General features: G+C 47.0%; 2 protein-coding genes and 1 pseudogene across 3 annotated transcripts in view; 1 reads left to right on the plus strand and 2 right to left on the minus strand.

Annotated features, from left to right (window-relative positions):
- RBM14 (RNA binding motif protein 14) overlaps positions 1 to 3,982 on the minus strand; it is a 15,745-nt gene extending 11,763 nt beyond the window's left edge. Inside the window, exon 1 of one of the 2 annotated variants that reach the window (XM_015588701.2) lies at positions 3,525 to 3,982. In XM_015588701.2, the coding sequence (XP_015444187.1) occupies positions 3,525 to 3,861 (337 nt within the window). In that variant the 5' untranslated portion in view covers positions 3,862 to 3,982. The remainder of the gene's footprint in view (positions 1 to 3,524) is intronic. The other variant, XM_006911044.3, reaches the window with a different exon arrangement.
- Positions 3,983 to 12,731: 8,749 nt separating this feature from the next.
- Positions 12,732 to 23,908, minus strand: CCS (copper chaperone for superoxide dismutase). The gene is made up of 8 exons (XM_006911048.3): positions 23,747 to 23,908; positions 23,332 to 23,404; positions 18,157 to 18,294; positions 17,765 to 17,942; positions 17,132 to 17,192; positions 13,324 to 13,401; positions 13,149 to 13,252; positions 12,732 to 13,055 (listed from the first exon to the last, which is right to left on the minus strand). The coding sequence occupies exons 1-8, from the start codon at positions 23,783 to 23,785 to the stop codon at positions 12,902 to 12,904; spliced, it is 825 nt and encodes a 274-aa protein (XP_006911110.1). The 5' UTR covers positions 23,786 to 23,908; the 3' UTR covers positions 12,732 to 12,901.
- On the plus strand, positions 16,539 to 16,657 carry LOC112479308 (annotated as a pseudogene).
- Positions 23,909 to 23,988: the final 80 nt, after the last annotated feature.

Raw genomic sequence — 23,988 nt, forward strand, 5'->3', positions numbered from 1 at the left:
CACAGGCTTCCTACAGAACGTTATTATTCACCTCTAAGAAAACACAAGAGCTACAATGAAATCTGTACATGCAAATTTGGAACCTGCCAAAGATGATAAAACAAAATGAACTATCACCGCTCTCAGTCCACACACCCCCCATGGCCAGAACCTGATGTCTACCAATTGTGAAAAGCAAAAGTGTTACTTTCCACCTAGCCACAGGGAACTAGAATTGTTCTCTGATCTCTCACCTCCACTTTGGGTAGAGTGAGCTAAAAATAGATACTGGTGGTAGGGGATTTCCTTAAAAGCAGAGACTGAGCTTGACCCTTCAGAATGGCAAAACCAACCAGAGAATGCAACACCAAGCAGAAAGCGGGACCTCTTGGCAGCTTAAGGGAATGGGAAAAAAACTCCAAGCACTGTGAGAAAATGTTAAAAGCAACATACTATATTCCTGACTATACTGAGACTAGAATGAGCTAGGAAAAAACACCTAACAACAAAAAAAACAAATTAAAGGGGATTTTAAGACTAGATCATCCCATTGTCTACTTCCTACATAGTTGGGTTTTATTGAGACCGAGTTGTGAAATTTGAAAATTGAGATTTCACATGCACAATTCAAATGACCACCCAGATGGACTGCATAACTGACTTTTTTTAAGAAGCCATCAGATACAATCATAACCAATTTATATCAGAAATTGCCTAAACTTGACATTGGAGGGAAGTGTGAACAGTTGTCCAGTTGACTCAATCACATCGAGGCTAGCTAATTCTATCATAGTGAGCAGCCAAAGACAGGCCTAACCCTATCAAAGATTCCCAGGAACTCAACTACTCCTAGGACAATGAAGAAAAAACAGATTTAAGAACTCCAGGGAGCCACCTTCCTGGAGAGCTAGTTCAAGAACAGTGACTTCTGAAGGAAATCCACTGCATTTAAAGGGAGTAGCAAGCAATGTTTTTACAGAGAATTCCACGTGGTCTTCACAATTCCTCTCATATCAAGTTGATAATCCAGAAAAACGAGTTTTCCTATCCTGAGAGGAACAAAAGCCTCTAACTTGAAACTATACAGCTGGGTATAGGATGAAAGAATGGTCACCCACAAGCCTTTCAGACCTCCGCTTAAGTCTAAATGGTTCCTAGCTGTCAGGGACTCTCATACTCCTACTTCATCCTGGAACACCCAATAGGATGTAGCTGTGGAGAGTGGTTACAATGCACTGTTGCTATGGAGTTTTTAACTCTACAAATCAAATCATAGCTAAATTCCTGGGGTAACCAAGCAACTGTTTTTTTCCCTGTGAAATGAAACAGAACTGGATGTCCTGTGCCATGGCAAGCTTCTGTGCTTTTCGCCTGACAGCCGACACAAGACTCAATCAAATGTCCATTCCCAGCCCAAGAAAAGAGTACGTTATTTGCAGAGCCAGAGTCAGTCTCTTCTATTACATTCCCAATTTAAAAACCTCACTTTCCTTCATCCCCGAGAGATAGAAAAGCAACAGTGAAGGATATGATGCTCAAATCTTTCGCAATCCCTTACATATCAGTGTACCTACAAATAACAGCCGACCACAACTCCCTGCGGAAGTCAATGCATTTCTGCTAATCAAATGTTTACAAAGGGACAAAATGCACAAAATTTTCACTCTCTCACAAGGAGTCAGCCAAGAGTTCTGAAAACCACGTGTAGTTATACACTTCACCCTGTCCCCCACTGCCACTTAGTGTCGGTCCCACGCAAATTCGGCAAATTGTCAGCTTTCCCGACCACCGGGAAAGCAAGCTTCTTGACCAATGAGTTCCATGCAGACTGTCCCTGCAGAAGCTAGTTTCTAGACTACAAACTAGTAACCACCCTGCCTAAGAATCACAAAAGAAACACAGTAGGTCAATTAAACACAGAACTCTCATAATGAGCCATACATCCCCCATCCGTTTCCTGGCCAGGTGCCCAATCTGAGGCCCTTCCCACTCTTTTACTCTGAACAAAAGCAAAAATCCATGCACCATACAGCCTGCCTCAGAGCACCCAGCAGGAAAGCCCGATTCCGGAATATTCGTGGACTCGCATAACCTGAGTTGAGGAAAATAGAACGCAGTATTAATGCAGAACAAGGAATTGATGCTGGTAGTGAAGACTACAACCCGTTACACTTCCCAGTTACGAAAAGGACAAGGTATGGCCCAAAAGATGTGCTTTTTTTCCAAGACAGCAAATGAAGTATCTTGGTGGAAATAAATAAGCACCTGCACCCACAATTATCCTCAAAACTTGTCTCACAGGGAATGAGCACATATGAACCCAACACCAGGAGTAGGGCGTCCGATACTCCCAGGCTGCATCCTTGAAGGTGGCAGGGCAAAGTTAACTCTCATCTGCTCCCAAGTGGTACAGAGACTAGCCACATACACAAGGCTGTCCCACCAAATCCTGCCAACATAAAATAAAGAGCTTACGAGTAGGAACCCAGGTTATGAAAAACATCAAGTGGGTCCCAAAGAAGTCAGGCCTAAATTATGGTAATGTATTTTTCTCAAAAGCAATATAGGGATCTGCGCAGATTAGACATTCAAGCAAAGACGGCTACTAAGTAAATCTGTCTAGCCAATGTTTAACGGAGACCTCTCACACGCCCTTTCCCATATCCCCCCTCAGCCAGAGTATGCCCCCTTGCAAAATCACCAAGTTTATAAAAGAATGACACTGCCTTGGGGCACAGGCTTGGCCAGTAGTCTACGGAGAAGAGGTCTTCAGCAAACAAGCCTCCTTCCACATGCGAGAGGTCAGGGTTTCCAGTTTATATAAGTAAAATCAAACCCAAAGGAAAAAAATTCAACTTTGCGGGAGCTGGAAAGCGCAGAGTTGCCACGCCTAACCCACCTAACAGTATTGAAAGGCCAAAGTGGTTCAGAAGGGGACCCTCCTGTACCCATGAGTAACTATACCCATGAATACACCCATGCCATACAATACTAAAAAGATCCCAGCCCAAGAAACGACCAAGGGCCCCGTTACCTTCCGCTCGGGAGCATTCACCGGGAGGGAACACGAGGGTGGTCTTGGGGCGTCAGCCCCCACCTTTTCCCTCTTCCCTCGCTCTGACCGACGTCTGGAGAGGAAGTGGGGAAGTGGAGAGATCTTCCCCGCTCCATGATCCGGCTTGTGCCCGTCACTTCCCAATTTCCGCTCGGTGCCAGGCCCAGGAAAACAGTGGAAGACGCGCCCCCGGGACACTCGCAAATCTGTCAGGCGCGGCCGCGGCCCCGGCCCCGGCCCCGTAGCTTGGCCAACAGTGGCCACCGCACCCACCCAGAGCCGCTTCCTCCCATTTTGTGAATGGTGCCTAGATCGCAGGGGAGGAGGGTGGCTCTACCCATCGCGCCCCCAACACCTCCGGCCTCGCTCCCGCGGACTTCCCCACCCCCACAACCGCGCAGTGACCGACCCCCGGGAAAGGGGCGTGGCTAACAAGCAGAGTGCCCCGCGCGTCCCCGCGCCCGCCCCCCCGCGCGCGTCTCCGCGTTACCTTTTACCACGTCACATTCGATGACGCGTCCACGGCGCTCGAAGAGGCTGCGCAATTCCTGGCTCGTGCACGCAGCCGACACGTTGCCCACGAAAATCTTCCAAGTGTTAAGAGGCCTTGGGCGCGACATCTCCACCACGAGCGCGCGCCCTGGCCGCAGCTCGTGGCCGTGCAGGGCCTCGATGGCGCGCAGCGCGCCCGCGTTCTCGCGCATGTGCACGAAGGCAAACTGTTTCATGACGGCGCAGCTCATGACCGTGCCGTAGGGCGCGAAGAGGGCTGCCAGTTCCTCCGGCGTCGTATCCGCCCCATCGACGTTTCCTACGAATATCTTCATTTTGCCGCCGCAGCCGCCTTCCCGGAGAGCCGGGACCGCTCCTCCAGCGACAGGCGAGACGTCCGGTCGGCCAGCAGTCCTCCCCAGGAATGGCTGGCGACCGAGAACCCCGCCGCGCAGGCGCTCTGATCTAGCCAATCAGGGCTCGCATCCCGCGCGTCCTGCAGCCAATCATAGAGGCTGAGAGAAGATGCACTCAGACGCAGCCAATCCCAGAGGGCCTGGAGCCCGCTCGTTAGCCTAGGTAGGAGAGGGACGGCGGCGCGCGACCAACCGCCACCACCGGGGGGAGGGGAAGAAGAGGTGGAGAGGTAGGTACGCGCTCGGGGTGCGCCGGCAGCCGAGCGGCCTAGTTGGTGAAGCAGCCTCTGGCCCGGGCGGGGCGGGGATTCGCGGGCCCAAGGAAAAACTTTGTTCAGTCGGAAGTCCGAGCTTCTCCTATTCTGGCAGCCTAGGCCAAACCCACGCCTAGAAGTGGCAGGGAGAATGTCTGCGGGAAGGCCAGGCCTGGCATGAGAAACCCAGACTAACGCCTTCCATCAGCAAACGGCTCCTGGGACTTCTGCCTCTGGGACTTTTCAGAGCAGTCTGAGGGGATCTGAGAGGCATCTGCCCCAGGAGAAACCTTCGTGCCATTAATTTCTTCTTCGGAAACACATCCTCTGAGGTTGCTGAGGTCCTGGCAGGCGCTGGAGATGTGAAAAATCAGAGCCCGTCCCTGCCTTTATGGAATTTACAAGCGAAGATTAATTAATGAAATTTTCCACAATAAAAAGTTTAATATAATAGAAAATTTGGTCAAAAAGACAGTCCTTGAGTGGACAAAAGTTGAGCCTTTAAAAAAAAACAAAAAGGAAAAATTCAAAACCGACAGATGTGTGTAGAAAAGATTTTGCATGGCTTAAGACATCAAAAACAAATACATGTGACATGTGGGCATCACCAAGAACATAGAAGTGAACAAAAAGTAACAAAAATCCCTACCTTCTTGGAATTTATATTATGGTGGGGAGAGAGATTAACAAGTATAACACATAACCTGTTGGATAGTGATAAAGACTTGAAGTAACCGAGGGAGCAAGCAAGTCGTCCTCCAGGGGAATCATTCCAGCCAGAAAGTACAATTCAGAAAGTCAGAAAGTCCTGAGGCAGGAGCATGTCCGCTGGTGCACGGAATTGCAACGATCCAGTATTGCTGGAGGCCAAAGCAGAGTGAATAATAGAGCATAAGCTTGGGGGGAGGGGAGGATAAGAGGTGTAACACCTTGTGGGCCATTGAAATGACTTTGGCTTTCACTCTTATGCTGGAAGTCTGTGGAGGGCATAGAGCAGAGGGGATCATCTGCTAGGACTTATCTTTCATAAGTTTTATATCATTCTGGTTGTTATTGAAATAGGCAAGAACAAAGAGAAAACAGTTGTTTGCTCAGAAAAATTATCACTAGTGCAAAAATACAGGGGGGAGGTGATGGCAACATAAGTCAGGGTTGCCCAGTAGAATTAAGGGGGAAGTGGTCAGATTTGGATGTAATTTGACAGTAGAGCTCAGATTGGATGTGAGTTGTGTAAGAGGAGTCAGAGATGTTGAGCAGCTGGAAGCACGGAGTTGCCATTTACTGAAATGGGGAACATTGCAGGAGAAATAAATTTTCTGTGGAAGACCAGAAATTCAATTTTGGACATGGTATGTTTGAGATGCCTCTTAAGTTGTCCCAAGTGGAAATAACCAATGGGCAAGTAAATATGTATCTGCAGTTCGGAAGTCTGGGCTGGGGATATAAATTTGGGAATCTAAAGAGTTAACATCTGTACTGTACAAAGAACTACAAATTAAACGTAAAAAAAAAAAGATAAATGGGTCAAGGACATGAACTGGCAATTTTATAGGAAAAGAAGTGCATATAGCCAGCCAATAAACAAGAAATTTCATTGGTAGTCAGGGAAATGCAATTTCCTGAGAAAATGAGAACATTTTTCACCCCTCAGATTTGCAAAAAAAAATGACAGATTACATTACTGGTAACAGTAAAGTACACTCACATATTGCTGACAATAGCGCAAATTTTACATCCTACTTGGGAAGTATTCTGGCAATATCAAAATTTTAAATGTGGTGAGTCTTTGATATAGTAATCTTACTAGAAAACTAGCATTCAGAAAACTCATCAATAAGGATATTGGTATAAATTTATTTATAGTAGCATTGTTTGTAGTAGCAAGCAGTGGAAGTAACATGAATGTCCATAAATAAGGGAATTAGGTATTGCTTTATGATGGAACATTATATTGCTATTAAAAGTAGTTCAGAATTTATTGATATAGAAGGATAACCATAATTTAAGAAGGAAAAACCACAATGTGATTGTATTATGTTACATCTTTCTAAACCGTAGGGGAAAAAAACACTAATTTTTTATAACTAAAAAAATAAAATACGTTTCAAGCAGGAAAAGGGGCACCGCTTTGGTACCACTCTGATATCTTCACGATCAGAACTGCTGATAGTATTCCCACCGTGGGTATCAGCAAGCCCTTAGCCACCCAGCAAGAACAGCGATTTTAAAGGTATCATGGGGGCAGTTCCATGTTTGTCCCAAAAATGCTGGTAGGGTTTAGAGTCAGAGCACTGCGCAACAGAAATACGATGTGAAACCCATATGTTCTTTAATTTTTCTGGTATCCACTTTAAAAAATAAAAAGAAAATTAATTTTAATAACATTTATTTAACTCAGTATATCTAAAAACTCGTTTCATGTGATCTATATGAAAATTATTAATTCGATAGTTTATATTCTTTTCCTTGTTCTAAGTCTTCGAAATTCTTTGTATATTGTACTTTTATAGCACATCTCAATCTGGACTACATACTTTTCAAATATTCAGTAGCCACATGTGGCCAGTGGCTGCGATATTGGCTACTGAAGGTTTAGCCTTCCTCTTGAAATGGCCTTCTGATCCTGAAGGGACCTCCTTTAGAAAAGCAGAACTGCAATGTTTAGGATGCATCTGATTTTTTAAAATAGCCCCAAGTGTGGAGAATGAGGGTGGGCAGGAAGATCTAGCTCAAACTATCCATCAACAAATAGTAACAAAGCTGCAAAGGATTCGTAGAGATGAGCCAGGCCAAGCCAGGCCGGCCCAATCACTTTACAGGTGAAAGATCCATTCAGAGCTGGAGACAGGAAAGGAGTTTCCCACTATCAAGCTGGTGTAGAAGTGGAGCTGAGTAGGAGATCTTTCCATTACCCCAGGTCAAGGAGTTACAGCCATGTTCAAATCATGATTCTCAACGATGTGAACGTCAGCAAGAGTCTTCATGTGTATGAACATTACCTCCTTCACTTGTAAAATAACCCACCTTCCTACGAGATTTTTTTTTTATCATTGTAAAATATACATAACAAAAAATAAAATATACATAAGATAAAACTTACCATTTTAACCATTTTTAAGGGGAGAGTTCTGTGGCGTAAAGTACATTCATGTTTTTGTGCAACCACCACCACACTGTATCTCCAGAACTTTCTCATCTTCCCCCAACTGAAAATCTGTACCTATTAAACATTAACTCCCCATTCCCTCCTCCCCTCAGCCCCTGGCAACCACCATTTTCCTTTCTGTCTGTCTGAATTTTGACTACTCTAGATTCCTCATGTAAGCGGAATCATACAAATATTTGTTCTTTTGTGATTGACTTAGCATAATGTCTTCAAGGTCTATCCATGTTGGAGCATGTGTCAGCATTTCCTTCCTTTTTAAGGCTAAATAATATTCCATTGTATGCATATACTACATTTTGTTTATCCATTCATCTGACAATGGACATTCGGGTTGCTTCCACCTTTGAGCTCTGAATATGGGTATACGAGTATCCATTTGAGTCCCTGCTTTCACTTCTTTTAGGTATATAGTCAGAAGTGAAATTGCTGGATTTTGTTTTTTAAAGTATAATTTACATATGACGCTCACTCTTTTTTGTGTACCGTTCTTTCGGTTTTGACAAACACAGTCACATAGCTGTCACCACAATCGAGATACAGTGCCATCACCATGAAAAGTTTTCTTATGCTGTTCCTTTGTAGTCAACCTCCCCCAGCCTCGCCACCCTGGTCTCTGGCAAACAGTGATCTGTTTTCTTTTATAGTTTTGTCTTTTCCAAAATGTCGTATAAATAGAGTCATACATTATATAGCTTTTTGAGTCTAGCTTCTTTCACTAGCATAATGAATCTGATAGTCATCAATGTCCTGGCCTGTATCAGTAGCTAGTTCCTTTTCATCAATGATTTACATTGTATCACCATTTGTTTTTCCATTCTCCAGTTGAAGGACATCTGATTATTTCCAATTTTTGGCAATTATGACTAAAGCTCGCATACAGGCATTTGTGCAAACAAAAGTTTTAGTTTCTCTTTGTAAGTACCTATGAACCACAAGGTCAATGTGAGCATTAAACAAGGTACAATAAAGTGTTTAGCACCCTCTAAGGTACATAGTAAGAATCTTGATAAATGATGCTGTTAGAAAAGTTTGCTACAGAATTCTATTATAAGTCAAATAAAAAGAACCTATGAGATCCCAAATAGAATTTTATTAAGCACCTTCTATCTGCCAGGCATTCTTCCAGTTTCTGAAACAACATTCAATTAGAATTAATAATGTCCTGTGTGTGTTTGAAGACAAAAAGCATCTCTCGCAGTTTTTCACCTACGTCATACCCACAATTGGGTCTATTTCTCTGGTAACAATGCTAGACTTTCCCTGATGCCTCCCCTTTCCCCATGTGGTACCCCAGAGGTGTAACTAGCCCATCATGGCTGTGCCAAATGGCCTTAACTGTAATTAAAAAAAAAAAAAAAGAACCAAGAGGAAAGACGTTTCTAATAAAATAATATATATCATGTGAAATATCCATAATGAGCTATGCGTCTGGTCAAATGCAGACTGTTACGCAGGCCCTGCATAGTGCAACTGCCGTTACCACCAGCAATACCATTCTCCAAACTGGGGAATGACCCTCAGTAATGTTCCAGACAAAACAAAGAACAGGAAAATTGAGTGTCCATTAAAACTGTACCAGAAATGCTTTGTGGTTTGTAAATAAAATTAGGTTCTAATTATAAACGTTTTCAAATACAAAGATCCCTGATGGGACATTTGAGAGTTATGCAGAAAATAGGACAGTTCTTTATCGAGCTGGACTATCCTGCACGTTGCAGGCCTAGCCTTCCCCCAATAAATGCCAAGAGCACCTCCCCACCCAGCAATGTCACAACAAGAAAAATCTCCCTCACAAACCCCCATTAAGTGCCCTAAGGGACAGCAGCACCCCCATGGAGAACCACTGATCTAAACCAAATTTTGTAAAACTCGGAGTAAACTTAACTTTGGGTAACTGTGAGTTAGCTTTGTATTTCTGTAATAAAGCAATCTGATAGGAAAAGTCCTTATCTCTTTACAAAGAATGGAAGGAAACCTTAGAAATTGTCTTGTAAACTAGAGAACAGAGCTCAATTAAATTTACTTATAAGACCTTTGCCTTGGTTAATTATATTAACAAAAGTTCTTTGGTTTACTAGGTCACTGTAATAGGCCAAAAATATCAGGTCCTAATCTTGGAACCTGAAAATATTACCTTATTTGGAAAAAGTATCTTTGCAAATGTGATTAAGTTAAGGATTTTGAGATGAGATTATCCCAGATTATTCAAGTAGGCTCAAATGCAAGCATGTGTATCCTCATGAGAGAGGGACAAAGGGAGATTCGACACAGATAAACAGAGAAGACGATGGGAAGACAGAGCCCGGAGAGATCTGAAGATGTTGGCCCTGAAGATTGGAACGATGTAGCTGCAAGTCCATTTAAGACATTTCATATAAATGAAATCATACAAATATATGACTCTGGTGGTCTGGCTTCTTTCACTTAACATAATGTTTTCAAGATTGATCTGCATTGCAAGTTTTTCGTTGATCTAAAATAATTTCAAAATAAAACGTTTTTAAACTTTGATTTTAGGATTGTGATTTTTAGCTAAAAATATATATATTTTTTAAAGATTGTTAATGGTAGTACAATAGTTTCTCTGTATTGATACATTTAAGATTTACCAGGAAGTAGGTTGGGAAGTTTACATTTAGGCCAGACATCTGTGGTATTTAAGAAAATTAAATGTATTACATATACAAAAATACTTTTAGAAGATTGAGAGAACTTAAATTGCAAATGGGTATGATTATTTAAAGGAGTCTGATATATCCAACCTGAGTTATCAAAGAAAAGATAAAGATAATAGTTCTCATTTTGCTAGATTTATAAATAGAACAATAAAATGTGTAATCTGAATTTGAAAGCCTAAGGAAAACTAGGTTTTAAATGTATTCATCTCATCAAATTGAATCATTATTATATGTTTCTTGTGGCTGTTTAAATAAATTACCGTAAACCTATTGGCTTAAAGTAACAGAAATTTATTCTCCCATAGTTCTGAAGGCCAAGAGTCCAAAATTAGTAGCACTGGGCTGAAATCAAGGTGCCAACAGGGCCTTGCTCTCTCCAGAGAATCTATTCCTCTCATCTTCCAGCTGTTTTCTGGTGGCTGCATTACTCCAATCTTCAAGGTCAGAACCATCAACTCTCTCTCTGCCGTCTTCCCATTGCGTTCTCTGTATATCTGTCAAAACTCTTTTTGCCTCATTAGGATACATGTGCTTGCATTCAGTACCCAGATAATCCAGGATGATCTCATCTCAAAATCGTTAACTTAATCACATCTGCAAAGACCCTTTTTCCAAATAAGGTAACATTGACATCTTCCAGGGATTAGGAACTGATAACTTGGGGGCCATTTTCAGCCTATCATAGTAATTAAAACAAACAAACAAACAAACAAAAACCTAATTGTTAATAATTTTTTCAGTGCACCGAAGCCACTAAAGTGCATCATAAACATGGTGACAGGAAAATGCTGAAATTGGTAGCGTTATTATTGAGCAATGAGACCCAGGGAGCCCACAGCACTTTCCTCTTTGCCTTAAAGCTGAGCTGTTACGGTGCTTCTCTCTCCCAGTGTTTTCAGGTATAATCTATCTCTGGCTAAGATAACTTAGGTCCTTTTTGGAAGTGGGTGACATATATTTAGAGGGAAGTGTTGGGGAACTGGAGGATGGTCCTGATCTCTACTACACCAGGACAGGGAGCAGCAGGCAGACACACCTCTCTGAGAAGATGCCGGGCCGTGAGCTAACTATTTTTTGAAAGCTGAGACTAGTTAAGAGCATAGACTTGAAGCCATACCGCCTGCGTCTGAATCTAGCTAGATTCGGTCATGTTACTAGCTGTGTGACCTTGAGCAAGTTACATAACCACTCTGTGCTTCAGTTTCCTCATCTGTAACATGAGATGATAACAGAATCCACCTTGTAGTTTTGTCATGGGGATTAAATGAATTACAGCATGTGAAGTGCTTACAACAGAGCCTGGCACTTAATAATCACTATCAGGGCTAAGCATCCTTGGCTGCAGTTCCACTACTGCTTTAAAGATGGGGCTTCAAAATGTTTGAACAGTATTTTGCGATTAAAAACAGAGTTTGAACACCACACGGCTGAGAGTTCAGAAAGAGAAAACTAATGGGGATGTTGATTCCTTAAGAGTTGAAACAGATCAGTAGGGAATAGTGAACAGTTTAGACATAAAAGGGTTAAATCCAGCTATAATTCCACAAGGAAGGTGAGAACAGGTCAGGGGTTGGCTGTAGGCAGAGTCTAAGAGGAGTGTCTACAATGATTGGGCTATGGGGAAAGACGCATGGGCCCCAGGCTTAGAAAGATTTGGTTTCCCAGGAACCAAGGGGAGCTGGGAAGCAACCAGCATAGGCTTGGCAAAAAAAGCAGCGTCCAAGGGCTGGGGCTAGAGGTACAGCCAGCAGCCTTCAGGGGGAACCAGGCAGGGCCTGGAGAATGGGAACAGAGCCAGGTGCATCTAAGCCAAGGCCAACTAACTATAAAACCACCCACCAGATTCAAGTAGGCAGCGTAGGGGGCAAAGTTTGAACTCCAACAGTTCGCTGTGTCATTAAAGCAGCTTTGTCATAAGCAAGCCTGACACTAGTCTGTGGATGTCAGCTATCTCTGAGAGGGCAGTCAGGCTGGGGCTACCTCCAGGACCCCGTTTGGCCTCAGAATCACAGCCACTGCTCCCTTGACTTGCCATGTGCCAGGCCCTGGGCCAAGCACTTCGCTTATTAATGAGAAGTCTTTTACTTGTGAGTAAAGAAATCAACTCAAGCCAGATTAATTTTTAAAAAGGGGGAGGGGTGCACTGGGAGGATACAGGAGTGTCTCTTGAACCACAGGTCAGGAGATAGCTGGCCTCAAGAAAGGCCTAGAGTTGGGGGGACGCTTGTACGTCTGGCATTGTCCAGCAACTCTTAGGTTCTCCTTGTGCATCCACCTCATTCATCCTCCTCGGCAGATGTGGATACTCATTTAAGTTGATAAGGCAGGGAGAAGAGGCTGCCTGCAGCCCCCATAGCCCCATGTGGCAGATGCAGCCATAGGGAGAAACTGAAGCTGCATCTGCTCGGCTTTCTCAGGGAAGGCAAGGCCCTGCATGAGTCAGGTGTTCATCTTGGTTCTAACTGGCTACGGTGAGGGGCGGGGGACAGGCCACAAAGAGAAATATAACTGCTATGGCCCTTCATTGTGACCTCAAGGAGGAAGATACAGCCTGAGGAGGTGGGTGGATTTGAATTCAGTTTTGTTTGGCTCCAAAGCCAAGAGCTGGCCCACGAAGGGGAGGGCAGAGGCAGAGGGACTGTGTTCGCCGAGCTCATTTAAGGGCCATAGAGACACAGACAAAACACAAAGTTCCATATGAAAATAAAACTTTAATTGGCCAAGGGAGCATCACAGCCACTCCTGCACACCCCGTATCCTAGTTCTCCTCGGACCGGACAGGGGCCTCCCTCTCCTCACCCCCAGAAGTGGACGGCACACTTTCACTGGGAGCAGTAAGAGACTCGAGGCTGAGGCCAAACTCATAGGTGGGCAGGGGGCTGGGCCGGCTCCTTTCGCCCCTCGCCAGCAATGGGCCGGCCTCGCTCCTCCCAGATGGTGAGGCCGTCGCAGGAGCAGATCTGCTTGGAGTTCTGGAAGAGGCCAGCGGAGCGTGCGATGATGCCACAGGCCAAACTGCAGAAGGATGTGTGGTCAAGGGTGGGTACTTGTCCGGGCCCCTCCAGGTCTCCGCACGCACGGCCTCTTGCTGGGGGTGGCATTACCTACCTCTTTCCTGAGTTCCCTGTGATCTTGGATAAGGGATGGCCACCCCGGCCCAGGTCGTCTTCTCCCTCATCGATGACCAGGCTTCGACCAATCACATCCCATATCTTTGAGGGGAGACAACAGCCTTAGACAGTGGACCTGTGAGGAAAGGTCCCCACTTTCTTTTCCATCCTACCTTTAGCTGCTCGTCCTCTATCCTGAAGTTGGCTCGGCCGTCAGCATCCGCACGGACGTTCCCCAGGTCTCCCCGGTGCTGCAATGAGAGCCAGGGAAGAGGAGCACGTGGGGCATGGCTGCTACCTTCTGGCTTTTCAGTATCGGATTCCCCTTCCCAAAAGTACCAGTGTCCCCCTGTGGGTATCGTCAGGTAGGGTGAAGGGATAGCCCAGGACATAAGGAAGGCACTGGATGCTGGCACCCGGATCTGAAACGCTGGGCAGAATGACAGTCCACTGAAAACAGCCAGTGACTCCGTTCCTAGGAAGTCAAGACCGTTTCTCCTACGAGGCCATCGCCCAGCCTTGCACCCCAGTCTCAGAAGCCAGCCCAGTTCCTGTTTCTCTCCAAGTCCGGTTCTCTAGCCTCCTGCTGACTCTGTGAGGCCTCCACAGTCTGTAATTCTCCTGGGCTTAAGATGGACAAGCTTGGCTTCTTGACCATCAGACCAGCATCCTTTCCTGACTTCCGGCCTCCGGAAGCAGAGAGAAGAAAGTCAAGGGGCAAAGGGCCTATTGTGTCCCTCCAGAAGCCGGCTCTGCCACCTTCTCCCTTGAAGGTAATAAAAATGCCATAACACATCTACAGAGCAGCTCCTACATCAGGCACCCTCTGCCAGGCATGTGGGTGCATACGTGGTCACCACCCTCAAGGGGTCGCAGCTCGGTGGGAGCTCGATGTGGAACAGACAGTGATTATTTAGTCCAACACTGAGTGTGTAGTAGACCTTACTGGTGAGTCCCAGAGACTCACATCTGTGTAAATAAATTGTCTCCAACCTGACACCTTGGGCAGAAACAAGTACCTATACCACTGTGGGTGGTACATAAGGCCTTGCTGAAAAGTATGGTCACAAAGCATGTCACTATATGATGGGTCTGACGAGCAGCAAGAAGAGCCATTTCTCCTTTATCTTGTTTTCTCAGAGAGACATCTGCTGCTTACATCTGGTACTTTTTGTTATGCCCTGTATTGGGGGCTTTTATGGTAGAAAGATCAAGGAGGGGGAGGCGAGGACACTGAGCCTTGGGGAGTGTTTTCAGGACTGGGCTGAGGGAGCAGCAGTGGGCAGTGCAGCAAAGGGTCAGGTGAGGCCGCCTTCCCAGTCCCTCCCCTCCATGTGGGTGGATAGAACTGGGCCGGATGGCCTTGAATGTCACACCAAGCAACTGGGCAGAGCCTGGTACCCTCGGCGCAGGGGAGCCAAGAAGAGTTTCAGGGAGGGGTATGACATGGTGACCCAATGTTTTGCAGCGATCCCTCTAGTACGGTACATGAAGAGAAAGAACTGGAGGGGGACAACGAGAGGAGGGAAGAAAGCTGAGACCAGTTCGAAGACATGCAAAGGGACAACCAGGCTCGGATGTAAATTCTCACACATCTGTCCAAAACCAGATGTTGAAATCTAAAACGAACCTGCCAGTCATCATGGCAGCCTTGGCCATACAGCTCTTGCTCAAGTCTTCTTCCATCTACACCGGACTCCAGCTGACTCCAGCCCCTTCTGATTCCCGGCCCTGAGAGGGGCCTTGGCCCAGGGCATAGGTCATCTCTTGTCCTTCAGAAACCTCCGCTTCATAAGCAACATAGTCTGCAGTTCCCAGATGCTCCTTGCTGGTTCATGCCTCCAGGTCTCTGCTAAGCCTGCCACTACCAGCCCCCCAACTCTTCACCTGCTTAATTCTGGCTCAGCACCTTTCAAGGCTCTGTGAGGAAGACAGGCTTAAGCAGCACTTCCTTGTATTCATATACTTGTATGCTTCCCGCTGAGTGCGGACGGGACCCAGTGTCACACTCGAGATTAGGTTACAAAAGAGTGTGGCTTTGGTCTTGGATGCCCTCCCTTGCTCTCTCATTTACTTGCTGAAGGAAGCCAGCTGCCACGTTGTGAGCTGCCCTAGGGAGAGGCCCACGTGGCCAAGGATTGACATCTGGCCAAGAGCCAGGGAAGCCTCGAGGCCTGCCAATAGCAGCGTGAGCAAGCATGGAAGCAGACCGTCCCCACCTTGAGCCTGGCAGTCCTATAGCCCCAGCCAACATCTTGGCTGAAGGCTGTGAGAAACCGAGAGCCAGACGTTCCAATCCTCACTAAGCTGCACCCAGAGAAGCTATGAGTTGATAAGTGCTTGGTGTTTTAACCCCTAAGAGTGGAGTAATTGGATTCACAGCAATAGATAACTAATACACTAAACGCAAGCATGGGACTGTACAATGGACCTGACAGAAAGGCTTCTCCAACTTTGGGGGGAGCAGGGGTTGGAATAAAAACTTTTGACCATGAAAAATATGACAGAGCTGTGAAAAGTACAAAAAATCAGTTATATGAATTAAGAAACACATACCATGTTTTCACTTGTCTTGCGTCAGAAGCCTGCAAATTTTCATCAAGATAGAAAATAAAAAGCAAGGAAGCCTGAGTCCTGGGAGGGCATAAAGAGGAGTCACCGGTTCTTAGAACCAGGCCCTAGAGCCTTCCTGGTACCAAATCCCCATGTCGGGGGAGCACATACCACCGGAAGTGGAAGATGGTCTTAGGTGTGTGTCCACTAGGAAACATCAAATCCCCAGGAGAGGAGGCAGTCCTCTTTGGCTTGACATCTGGGACAAAGTTTTAGTTTGGTGGTAACAGGTCTTTGACACGGCTCTGTCTAACATTCGCTAATCACTTTAACAAAAGACAAAGGGGGACCTCAATCCCCAGCAGGACTCTGAGAACACTTGTAGCCCTGCACTGATTTATTTCTACAAAGATCCTCCCATTACGGCTAGAAGTACTGGTTCGCCATTCTCTGTGGCAATATCAAGTTTCTTGTTAAAAATAAATCTATCTTTACTACATAAAATAATGACTTGATTTGCTTCAAAATAATGGTGGACAAGGTCTGGGGTGTAGACAAAACAGGCCCAGCCATGAGGTGGTGACTTGAAACTCAGTAACAGGGACCCGGGGGTTCGGGACAGTAGTTTCTTTACTTTGGAATCTGTGTGAAACTTTCTGTGACAGGTTAAAATACTAAAAATAACTAAATTTACCTAAGGAAAAAATGAGTCAATTTAAATCAAAACATTGAGTAACAGAACAAGCAGTACTCAGGTTAGGCAAAAATCATTAAGGCAGCATGTGACTTCGCTGCTGATGGGGAAAGCACTTCTCTGGTGAAAAGTGAAACTCCACTCTACGGCCATGCCACCCTGAACATGCCGGATCCCGTCTGATCTTGGAAGCTAAGCAGGGTCGGGCCTGGTTAGTACTTGGATGGGAAACTACCTAAGAAGACCAGGTGCTGTAGGCGTAAAATAAAAAATAAAAAATAAGAGATTGTAAGCTGACAAGGTCCTTGCAATCTGTGAGGTCAACCAAGGGTTGCCTTGCTTATAAAAAAAAAAAAAAGAAAGAGAGAGAGAGAAAGAGGAAGGAAGGAAGGAAAGAAGGAAGGAAGGAAAGGAGGGAGGGAGGGAGGAAGGGAGGGACAGAAGGAAACTCCAGGACCAGGAGTTGGAGCGTCGGGAATGGCTATTTAGTTCAGGGAAAACCTTCAACTTCAACATGCTGCCCGTGCCCCTCCAACCCCACAGGACTGGGAGTGCCTAGGGGGCAGACCTTGAACACAGGAAGTGTCAATAAATGCTTCTAAAGGGAACAAAAGGAAGTGAAAGGAAAAGACCCCACCAAAAAGGAATCTCGCCCAAAGGTGCCAAGAGCTGCCTGCTCTGCCTCTGAGATCTTGGGCTCCCTCAGCCCAAGCCTCGCCCAGACGAGCACTCACCCGGTGAGCATCCTGCGGGCCCCCATGAGACGTTCCATCAGGGTTAAAGTGGTCCCCACAGCTAAGAAGACAAGGCAGCAGGTGGGCAGCAAAACAGCAATTCATAGGCCAAGTGACCCATCCCCTACATTTGTTTCATTCACTCATTCATTCATTCATTCATTCAACAAACAGGCCCTCTCTATGATAGGCTTTGGTCTGAGGGTACCAAGAAGAATCGAACATGGGTCCTGCCCTCGATAGGCTTGCAGGGGAGACACAGCTGAGTCAACGACTAATTGTACCACAGCATGACAAACACCACGACACAGGGACCTGCCCTTCTCATGTCCGGGTGTTACCTTCCATCTCGGAGGCAGTAAAGGTGGCTAAGAGCAGGAGCATCCAGGTCAGATTTTGGTTCAAATCCCCACTTTACTATTTACATTCTTTGGGGCCTTTGACAAGTCATTTAACTTCTTCGAGCCTCAGTTGCCTCATCTGTACACAGGGCCTATGTGCATATGCCTCACAGGGTACTTGTGAGTAACAAGTATCACAGTGTGTGTAAAGGATTCAATACAGCCCCCTGCACATAGTAGGTGCACGACTGGGAGAATAAGGATTCTACAAGGGAGGTTATAGACGACTTACCTGTTGCAGTTCTTCGTGAGGTCCCCAAACTGGTGGACATGTAGTCCGTGCAACCCAGGCTCCAGGCCATCAATGGTCCCCTCGATGAGGCAGCGCTCAGGGGCTAGCTGTAGGAAGCGTACCACCCCCTGCACAGGGCCAGGTCCCCCCAGAATGGCCACTGCTGCCCCCAGATTCTCTGCAATGTATTAGACATCCAAGTTGGCTCGCTACCTCACCCAGCCCCACCCCTTCATAAGCTGGGGGCGGGCATAGAGAGAACCCCACATAACTTTTACGCCTTCCCCAAAGCCTCTCCAACCCAAAGCCCCCAAATCCTAGGTTAGATTTGTACCATCCCCAGGCCACCTCCCTCCCAGAGAGGCAAAGACAAGGCCACAGTGGTTACTCACGCAGTAAGTCACTGCCCATGCCCTTGAGCACCGCCTGCCGCCCAGTGCCTTCCAGGAGGGCCTGCACTTCCTGGCTAGGCAGGGTGGTCTGCAGCAGGACTATCTGGTTCTCCAACTGCACCTCCACACCGTGGATACCTGGGAGGAGAGAGCGGGCAGAGGGCAGCAGAGGGCAGGCGCCCTATGCTGGGAACAGGGAAGAGAGAAACAGGGCGTCTCCTAATCTCCATCTTCATCAACCTTCTCATGGCTGGAGGCAGGTTCAGAAGCTGCTTTCTAGCTGTGTAAGGCCCTTAACCTGAGTCCGTTTCTTTAAAAAGTGGAGATAATGCCACCTCACTCCCAGGATTATAGTGAGTCCTTATGCCAGGCACTATTTATAATTTTTGAAACATAGATCATTCTTTTAAAAATATTTTTATAAACGTGGGCTCTCAATAAACACATTATTCATGACAGTCAAAAGGTGAAAACAACTCAAAGGCCCATCTACCGAAGAATGGATAAATGTGGTATCTCCACACGATGAAATACTATTCAGCCACAAAAAGAACTGAAGCAGGGTGACATGCTGAAAAACGAAGCTTGAAAACATTATGTTACAGGAAAGCCAGTCCTAAAAGACCACATATTAGATGTCATTCTGGATGAAATGTCCAGAATAGGTAACTCTATTATAGAGACACAAAGTACATCAGGGAGTATGAGAATTGGAGGATATAATTTCTAGCTAAAGGATACCGTTTCTTCATGAAGTGAAGAAATATAAAATTGATAGTGGTGATGGTTATACAACTCTGTGAATGTATTAAAAAGCACTGAATGGCATACTTGAAATGGGTGGACTTCATGACATATGAATTATACTCAATAAAGCTGGTTTACACATAAGAAAGGCGGCTATCACCATCTTCACGAGAGCTAACATTTACTGAGCAAGCCCTGAGGGCTTTTTCGCACTTTACCTGTAGTAAGTAACTCATTTCATGTTCAAGTAACCTTGTGAGATGTGTACTCTTATTCCCAATATTACAGATGAGGAAACTGAGGCACAGAGAAATGAAGAAACTTGCACAAAGTCAATTGTAGCAACCTGCAGGACTGGAATTCGTCCCAGGCAGCCTAGCTCCGGAGCCCAAGCACTTCACCTGGATGCTGCTCACCCTGAGAGGCAGCCCCCAGCCTCCAGGCTGGGTTGGGACCCCCTCCTCTGCCCTCCTTGCAGCTCCCACTCCCCAACGTAACTTGCGCTGCACCGATTACAATCCTCTATGAGGACAGAAGCTCTGGGTAGTCCACAGGGTCAGGTTCAAAAGTCAGTGTGTCCCAGTGCCCCGCAAATCCCCAAAGTCACCCCTGTGTGTACACAGCCTGTGGGATGATTGTGCCACATGCTTAGCTCTGAGGAACACTGAGCCAACTCAAAGAAGAAAGAGAAGGGACTTCTCTTTCATTTGGCTATTTGGGGCTCCCGAGTCTTTTAAGAGAACTCTTAAATCCTCAGCCAGCACACAGGGGGTGGGTGGGGAACCCTAAATGCTGTTCTCACCTGCAGGGCTTACAACCATTCTGCTTTGCTCTCCGCGTATTTGCTGCTCTGAAGGGTGAAGCCCGGGGGAGCCATGGGTGACACAGGAGATGCAGGTTAAACGAGGCGTTTCAGGATGGCGACACTGACCCCTGGCATTCCCTGCATCCCTGGCTTCCCTCCTCTGTAGTCTTTCAACAAGTGTGCGTTTGGCACGGAGGAAGCCAGGTCAGGGAAAGCACTGGGCCTAGTCCTCAGAGAGCTTGTAGGCTGTGGAAGAACTCAGGCTATGCCTGCATTAACCATCAGGCAGAGAAGGGAATAACTCCCAGGGTACAGACCAGGTACCTCAGCTGTCACACTCCTTCCTGCTCAAAGGAGGCAAAACGGAGATGCTACTGAGAGAAGCCAGCACCTGAGAGACGGGAGTACGCGGCCTGTGGTTACAAAAGGTCTCATTGGCTTGCTTCTTCAGATCCCCTGCAGCATCCATGACACTGCTGGGGGACAGGCAGAATGTGTAAGAGATCAGTTGGGTATATGTCCTCCCCTGCAAGTATGGGGCAATTCTGTGAGAAGAAAACCCTCCAAATAACTAAACTGTCCCTCATTTCACACAACATCTCATCCTGGGCCGCCCAACAGCCTGTGTAACCTTGGAGTTCCAGGTCCACCTAGAGGTGCCTTCTGATGCAAAGTGGGGTGTGGACAGGATGGCAGGGAACTCTTGTGGCCTGAGCCTGCAGGGCATGCCAAGAACTGTGTGCTCTGCTTTACACCCATCAGGACGGTGACACTGTCATCTGGCAGGTGAGGAAATGACACTAGAGGGTTATGCAACTAGCTTGAGGTCACAAAGCTTGGAAGGTAGCCTGTCTAACCCCAAAGCTGATGCTTGGTCCCCTTGTCCCAAGGAAGCAGGCTTGGGCCCCAAGGGACTGATTGTCTGAGGCTCTGAGGGCTCAGATAAGGATGCAGTAAAAGAGGTTTCATTTACTCACTCGCCTGTTCATCTATTTAACCATAGTCCAGGAAGCACCTATCATGCGCCATGTTCCAAGCAGTGGGGATAGAGCTGGGAACAAGTCTGGTGATGTCTCTGCCCAACACAGCAGCACACACTCCAGGGCAGGAATACGGATATCAAAGATGCGCATGAGACTCAGTGAAAAGTGTGACCAATGAAACGGGTATTAGGGAACAACTTGGGGGTGAGCCACTTAGATAGGCTGGTCAAAGGCCCTCTGAGCCTTTAAGCAAAGGCCTGAATGTAGCCAGGGAAGGGCATTCCAGCAGAGGGAACGGCATGGGCAAAGATCCTGAGGCAGGAACAACATCGGCACATTTTAGCAAAGGCAAGTGTGGCTGAACCTGGGAGTAAAGAGAATAGTAAGATCTGGAGCTATAAGTGGAGACCGATCAAATAAAGCCTTGTCGGCAACAAGCGAGAATCTGGATTTTAATTTTAATGCAACGGGTGGTCTTTTGGGGAAGCTATAGTGGACAGTGGTGTAGCCCCACCTACAGAGGGAGAGTGTGAGCTCATGAGTTGAAATCCTAGGTCTGCCACATACTAGCTGTGCGGCCTTACACAAGTTACTCAACCTTTCTGCTGAGTTTTCTATTCAGCTTCTTCATCTGCAAATGGAGAGAGTAATACTACCTACTTCGGAAGGTTATTTGAGGTCTAAATGAGTTATTTCATATTTAGCAATTGGAACAGCGCCTGGTCCACGGGAAGCTCTTAAACATTGCATCTAGAGGATTTTAAAACAGGGTAGCCACATTATCTGACGTGTGACTTTACAAATCACTCTGGCTTTTACGTGGAAAAGCTATTAGAGGGGGCACCAGAGGCAACAGGGAGCTCAAAGAGAAGGATCTTGTATGGGTCAGGGAGAGGTGAGGTGGCTTTGGATTGGTGTGAAGGCCAAAGTAGAGAAGCTGGATTCTGAGTATGTTTTAGACATACAGCAGACAAGACTTTATGACAGACTGGCTTCGGTGCAGGTGAGTTCCTGATCTGCCGATTCTCTGCTCCTGAAATGAGAGGGCTCCAAGTAGGAAGTTCTTTGTAACTATGCGCTTCCTGAACTCCTGACCTGAGTCTGAACCAAAAAGAGGCTGGCTCTCCAGCTAAGCAGCAGTTCAGTTTGGCTGGTGAACCACAGAGTGTGGCCAGGTCAGCCCTTGTTTACTTCACGGCCCAGTGAGGAAGAAAAGATAAGGCCACGTGAACCCCAGCATGTGTGATAACAGTTCAAGGAAGTGAGCCTCGGGCTGGGAGCTCCTTCCACTTACACCTACGAAAGGAGCAGAGCGCTCTTCCCCAGGGCCCCAGAGCCTACTGGAGAGGGCAAATCTCTCTCTCCACATTGTGAGAAACTACAATTTCCCTGCTCAGCCCGTGGAAAAGCCAAGCTGGCTCCAGTTACTCAGATCGAAAAATGTGGAGTCACCAGCATTTTTTTCCTGTGCCTAAGAAACCTTCTGAGAACTAAAAATTGCCCTGTGTTCAACAGAAAGTCCAGCTGTCTGCTGTCCCAGCAAGAATATTTTCCAGGAAGTGGAGAGCCCAACATCCTTGGAAAGCTTCTTTCGGTGAAATGAATCTCCGCAGACCCTCACTCACCATCCCTGAAACACGTAGCAAACCCAGCTTCAAGATCTGTCCCCTATTACCTCTGTCCAGCCAGTTTATCACCTATAAGCTCCTCCTCTCATACTTCCTAGGATTTAGTGGGCTCTCATTACATGCCAAAGACTTTTCTAAAGTGATAATTAATTTACTCTGCACCACAATCTTCTGGAGTAGCTTCCATTATCACGTCCATTTAAATACTGAAGAAAGAGGCGCAAAAAGTAACATGCATGAGGCCTCAGTGCCATTAAGTGGCAAAAGGGGATTTGAATCCAGTCTGACTCTAAAGCACACATCCCTAACAACTGTGACACACTGCTGTCCTATACAGAACTGAGTGTCATCACTGTCCCCGCTTCATCTCAGCTCCTCCCAGAACTGCTCGTTCACGAGCAATGCTTGTATGCTCATCTTTACCTAAGGCAGGGACTGTACCTGAAACACCTGTGAACCCTTCTCCCTAAAAAGCCCCCAGCATCTGGTCCATACCTGCTGAATGACTGGATGAACGCACATTTAGCACAAAGGAATGCAGTTCCCAGTGCCATGCTGGTGGCTATGCCTTCTTAGATCTTTCCGATTGTGCTAGGTCACCTCCAGACCAGCTAGTTAGCTGGATTTTGAGAATCAGGAGCTGCCTAGGATGGAACATGGCCAGGGCTGCCTTTTGCTTTGTCGAGATTATGCTGTTTTAACAAGCAAGAACAGCCTATTTTCCAAGGAACTCCCTCTGTAGGTGGGGCTACACTCAGCCTAGCTCCTCACTCTCCAGGCATTTGAGGTTTAAGACACTAGAAGAACAGGCAATTAGTTGCTGGCAGGGCAGGCTTGAGACCTGTACTCCAAACTCTGCCTCTGGGTCTTTATGTGATTCTGAGCATATTCCTTCCTCTCTCTGGGTCTCAATTTCTGCATCTGTAAAATGGGACGAGGGTTAGTCTACGAGATTTGCCCGCCTCTCCCAGAGGACTTTAGACTGTCCGCTGAAAATTTATGTGGCTCTTACCTGCCACCCCTTGCAGGGACTTGCGCACCGCGTCCACGCAGCTCTGACAGGTCATCTGCACTGCAAACTCCAGCTGCAAGGGCGGCAGTGACCGGCCGATGAGATCTGGGGACCCCTCTTGCGTAAGTTTCATAACCTCCTAGGACCACCCCAAAGGCCTGGGGAAACACTCCACGTGACCCTTCCTCAAGCGCCTTCGTCATTATCACTCAAGATCACTTCAGGACCAACAGCCGCATATATTAACGCCAAGGACCCTGCTACTCTGGCACCTGTTTCACGCCGGAGCCCCAGGCCTCGCCCCTGATGCCTGATTCTCCCCCCTCACCCCAACCCCCTTCGCGAGTTAACGATCACCCCTAGGGGCCGGGGCTCTCTGCCCGGCGAGGATCCCACACGAGGCCTCGACCCTCACCGTGCAGGCGGTCCCACGGTTCCCCGAATCCGATGCCATCTCGGACCCAGTCACTGGCGGAAGGACGCGAACTGCTGGAAACCTGCAACGCAAACCTGGGACAGGGTCGCGAAGAGGCGGAGCCTCGAAAGCTGGCCTTCGCCTCGCCTCCAGGTGCGCGCGCACGCAAGGCCCCGCCCCCCGCCCCCCTCACGGCCACTGGGCGGAGAGCAAGGGCCGCGCAGGCGCATTGCGGACGTCCG

Source organism: Pteropus alecto, unplaced genomic scaffold, assembly GCF_000325575.1.
Source record: "Pteropus alecto unplaced genomic scaffold, ASM32557v1 scaffold43, whole genome shotgun sequence".
Classification (NCBI taxonomy): domain Eukaryota; kingdom Metazoa; phylum Chordata; class Mammalia; order Chiroptera; family Pteropodidae; genus Pteropus; species Pteropus alecto.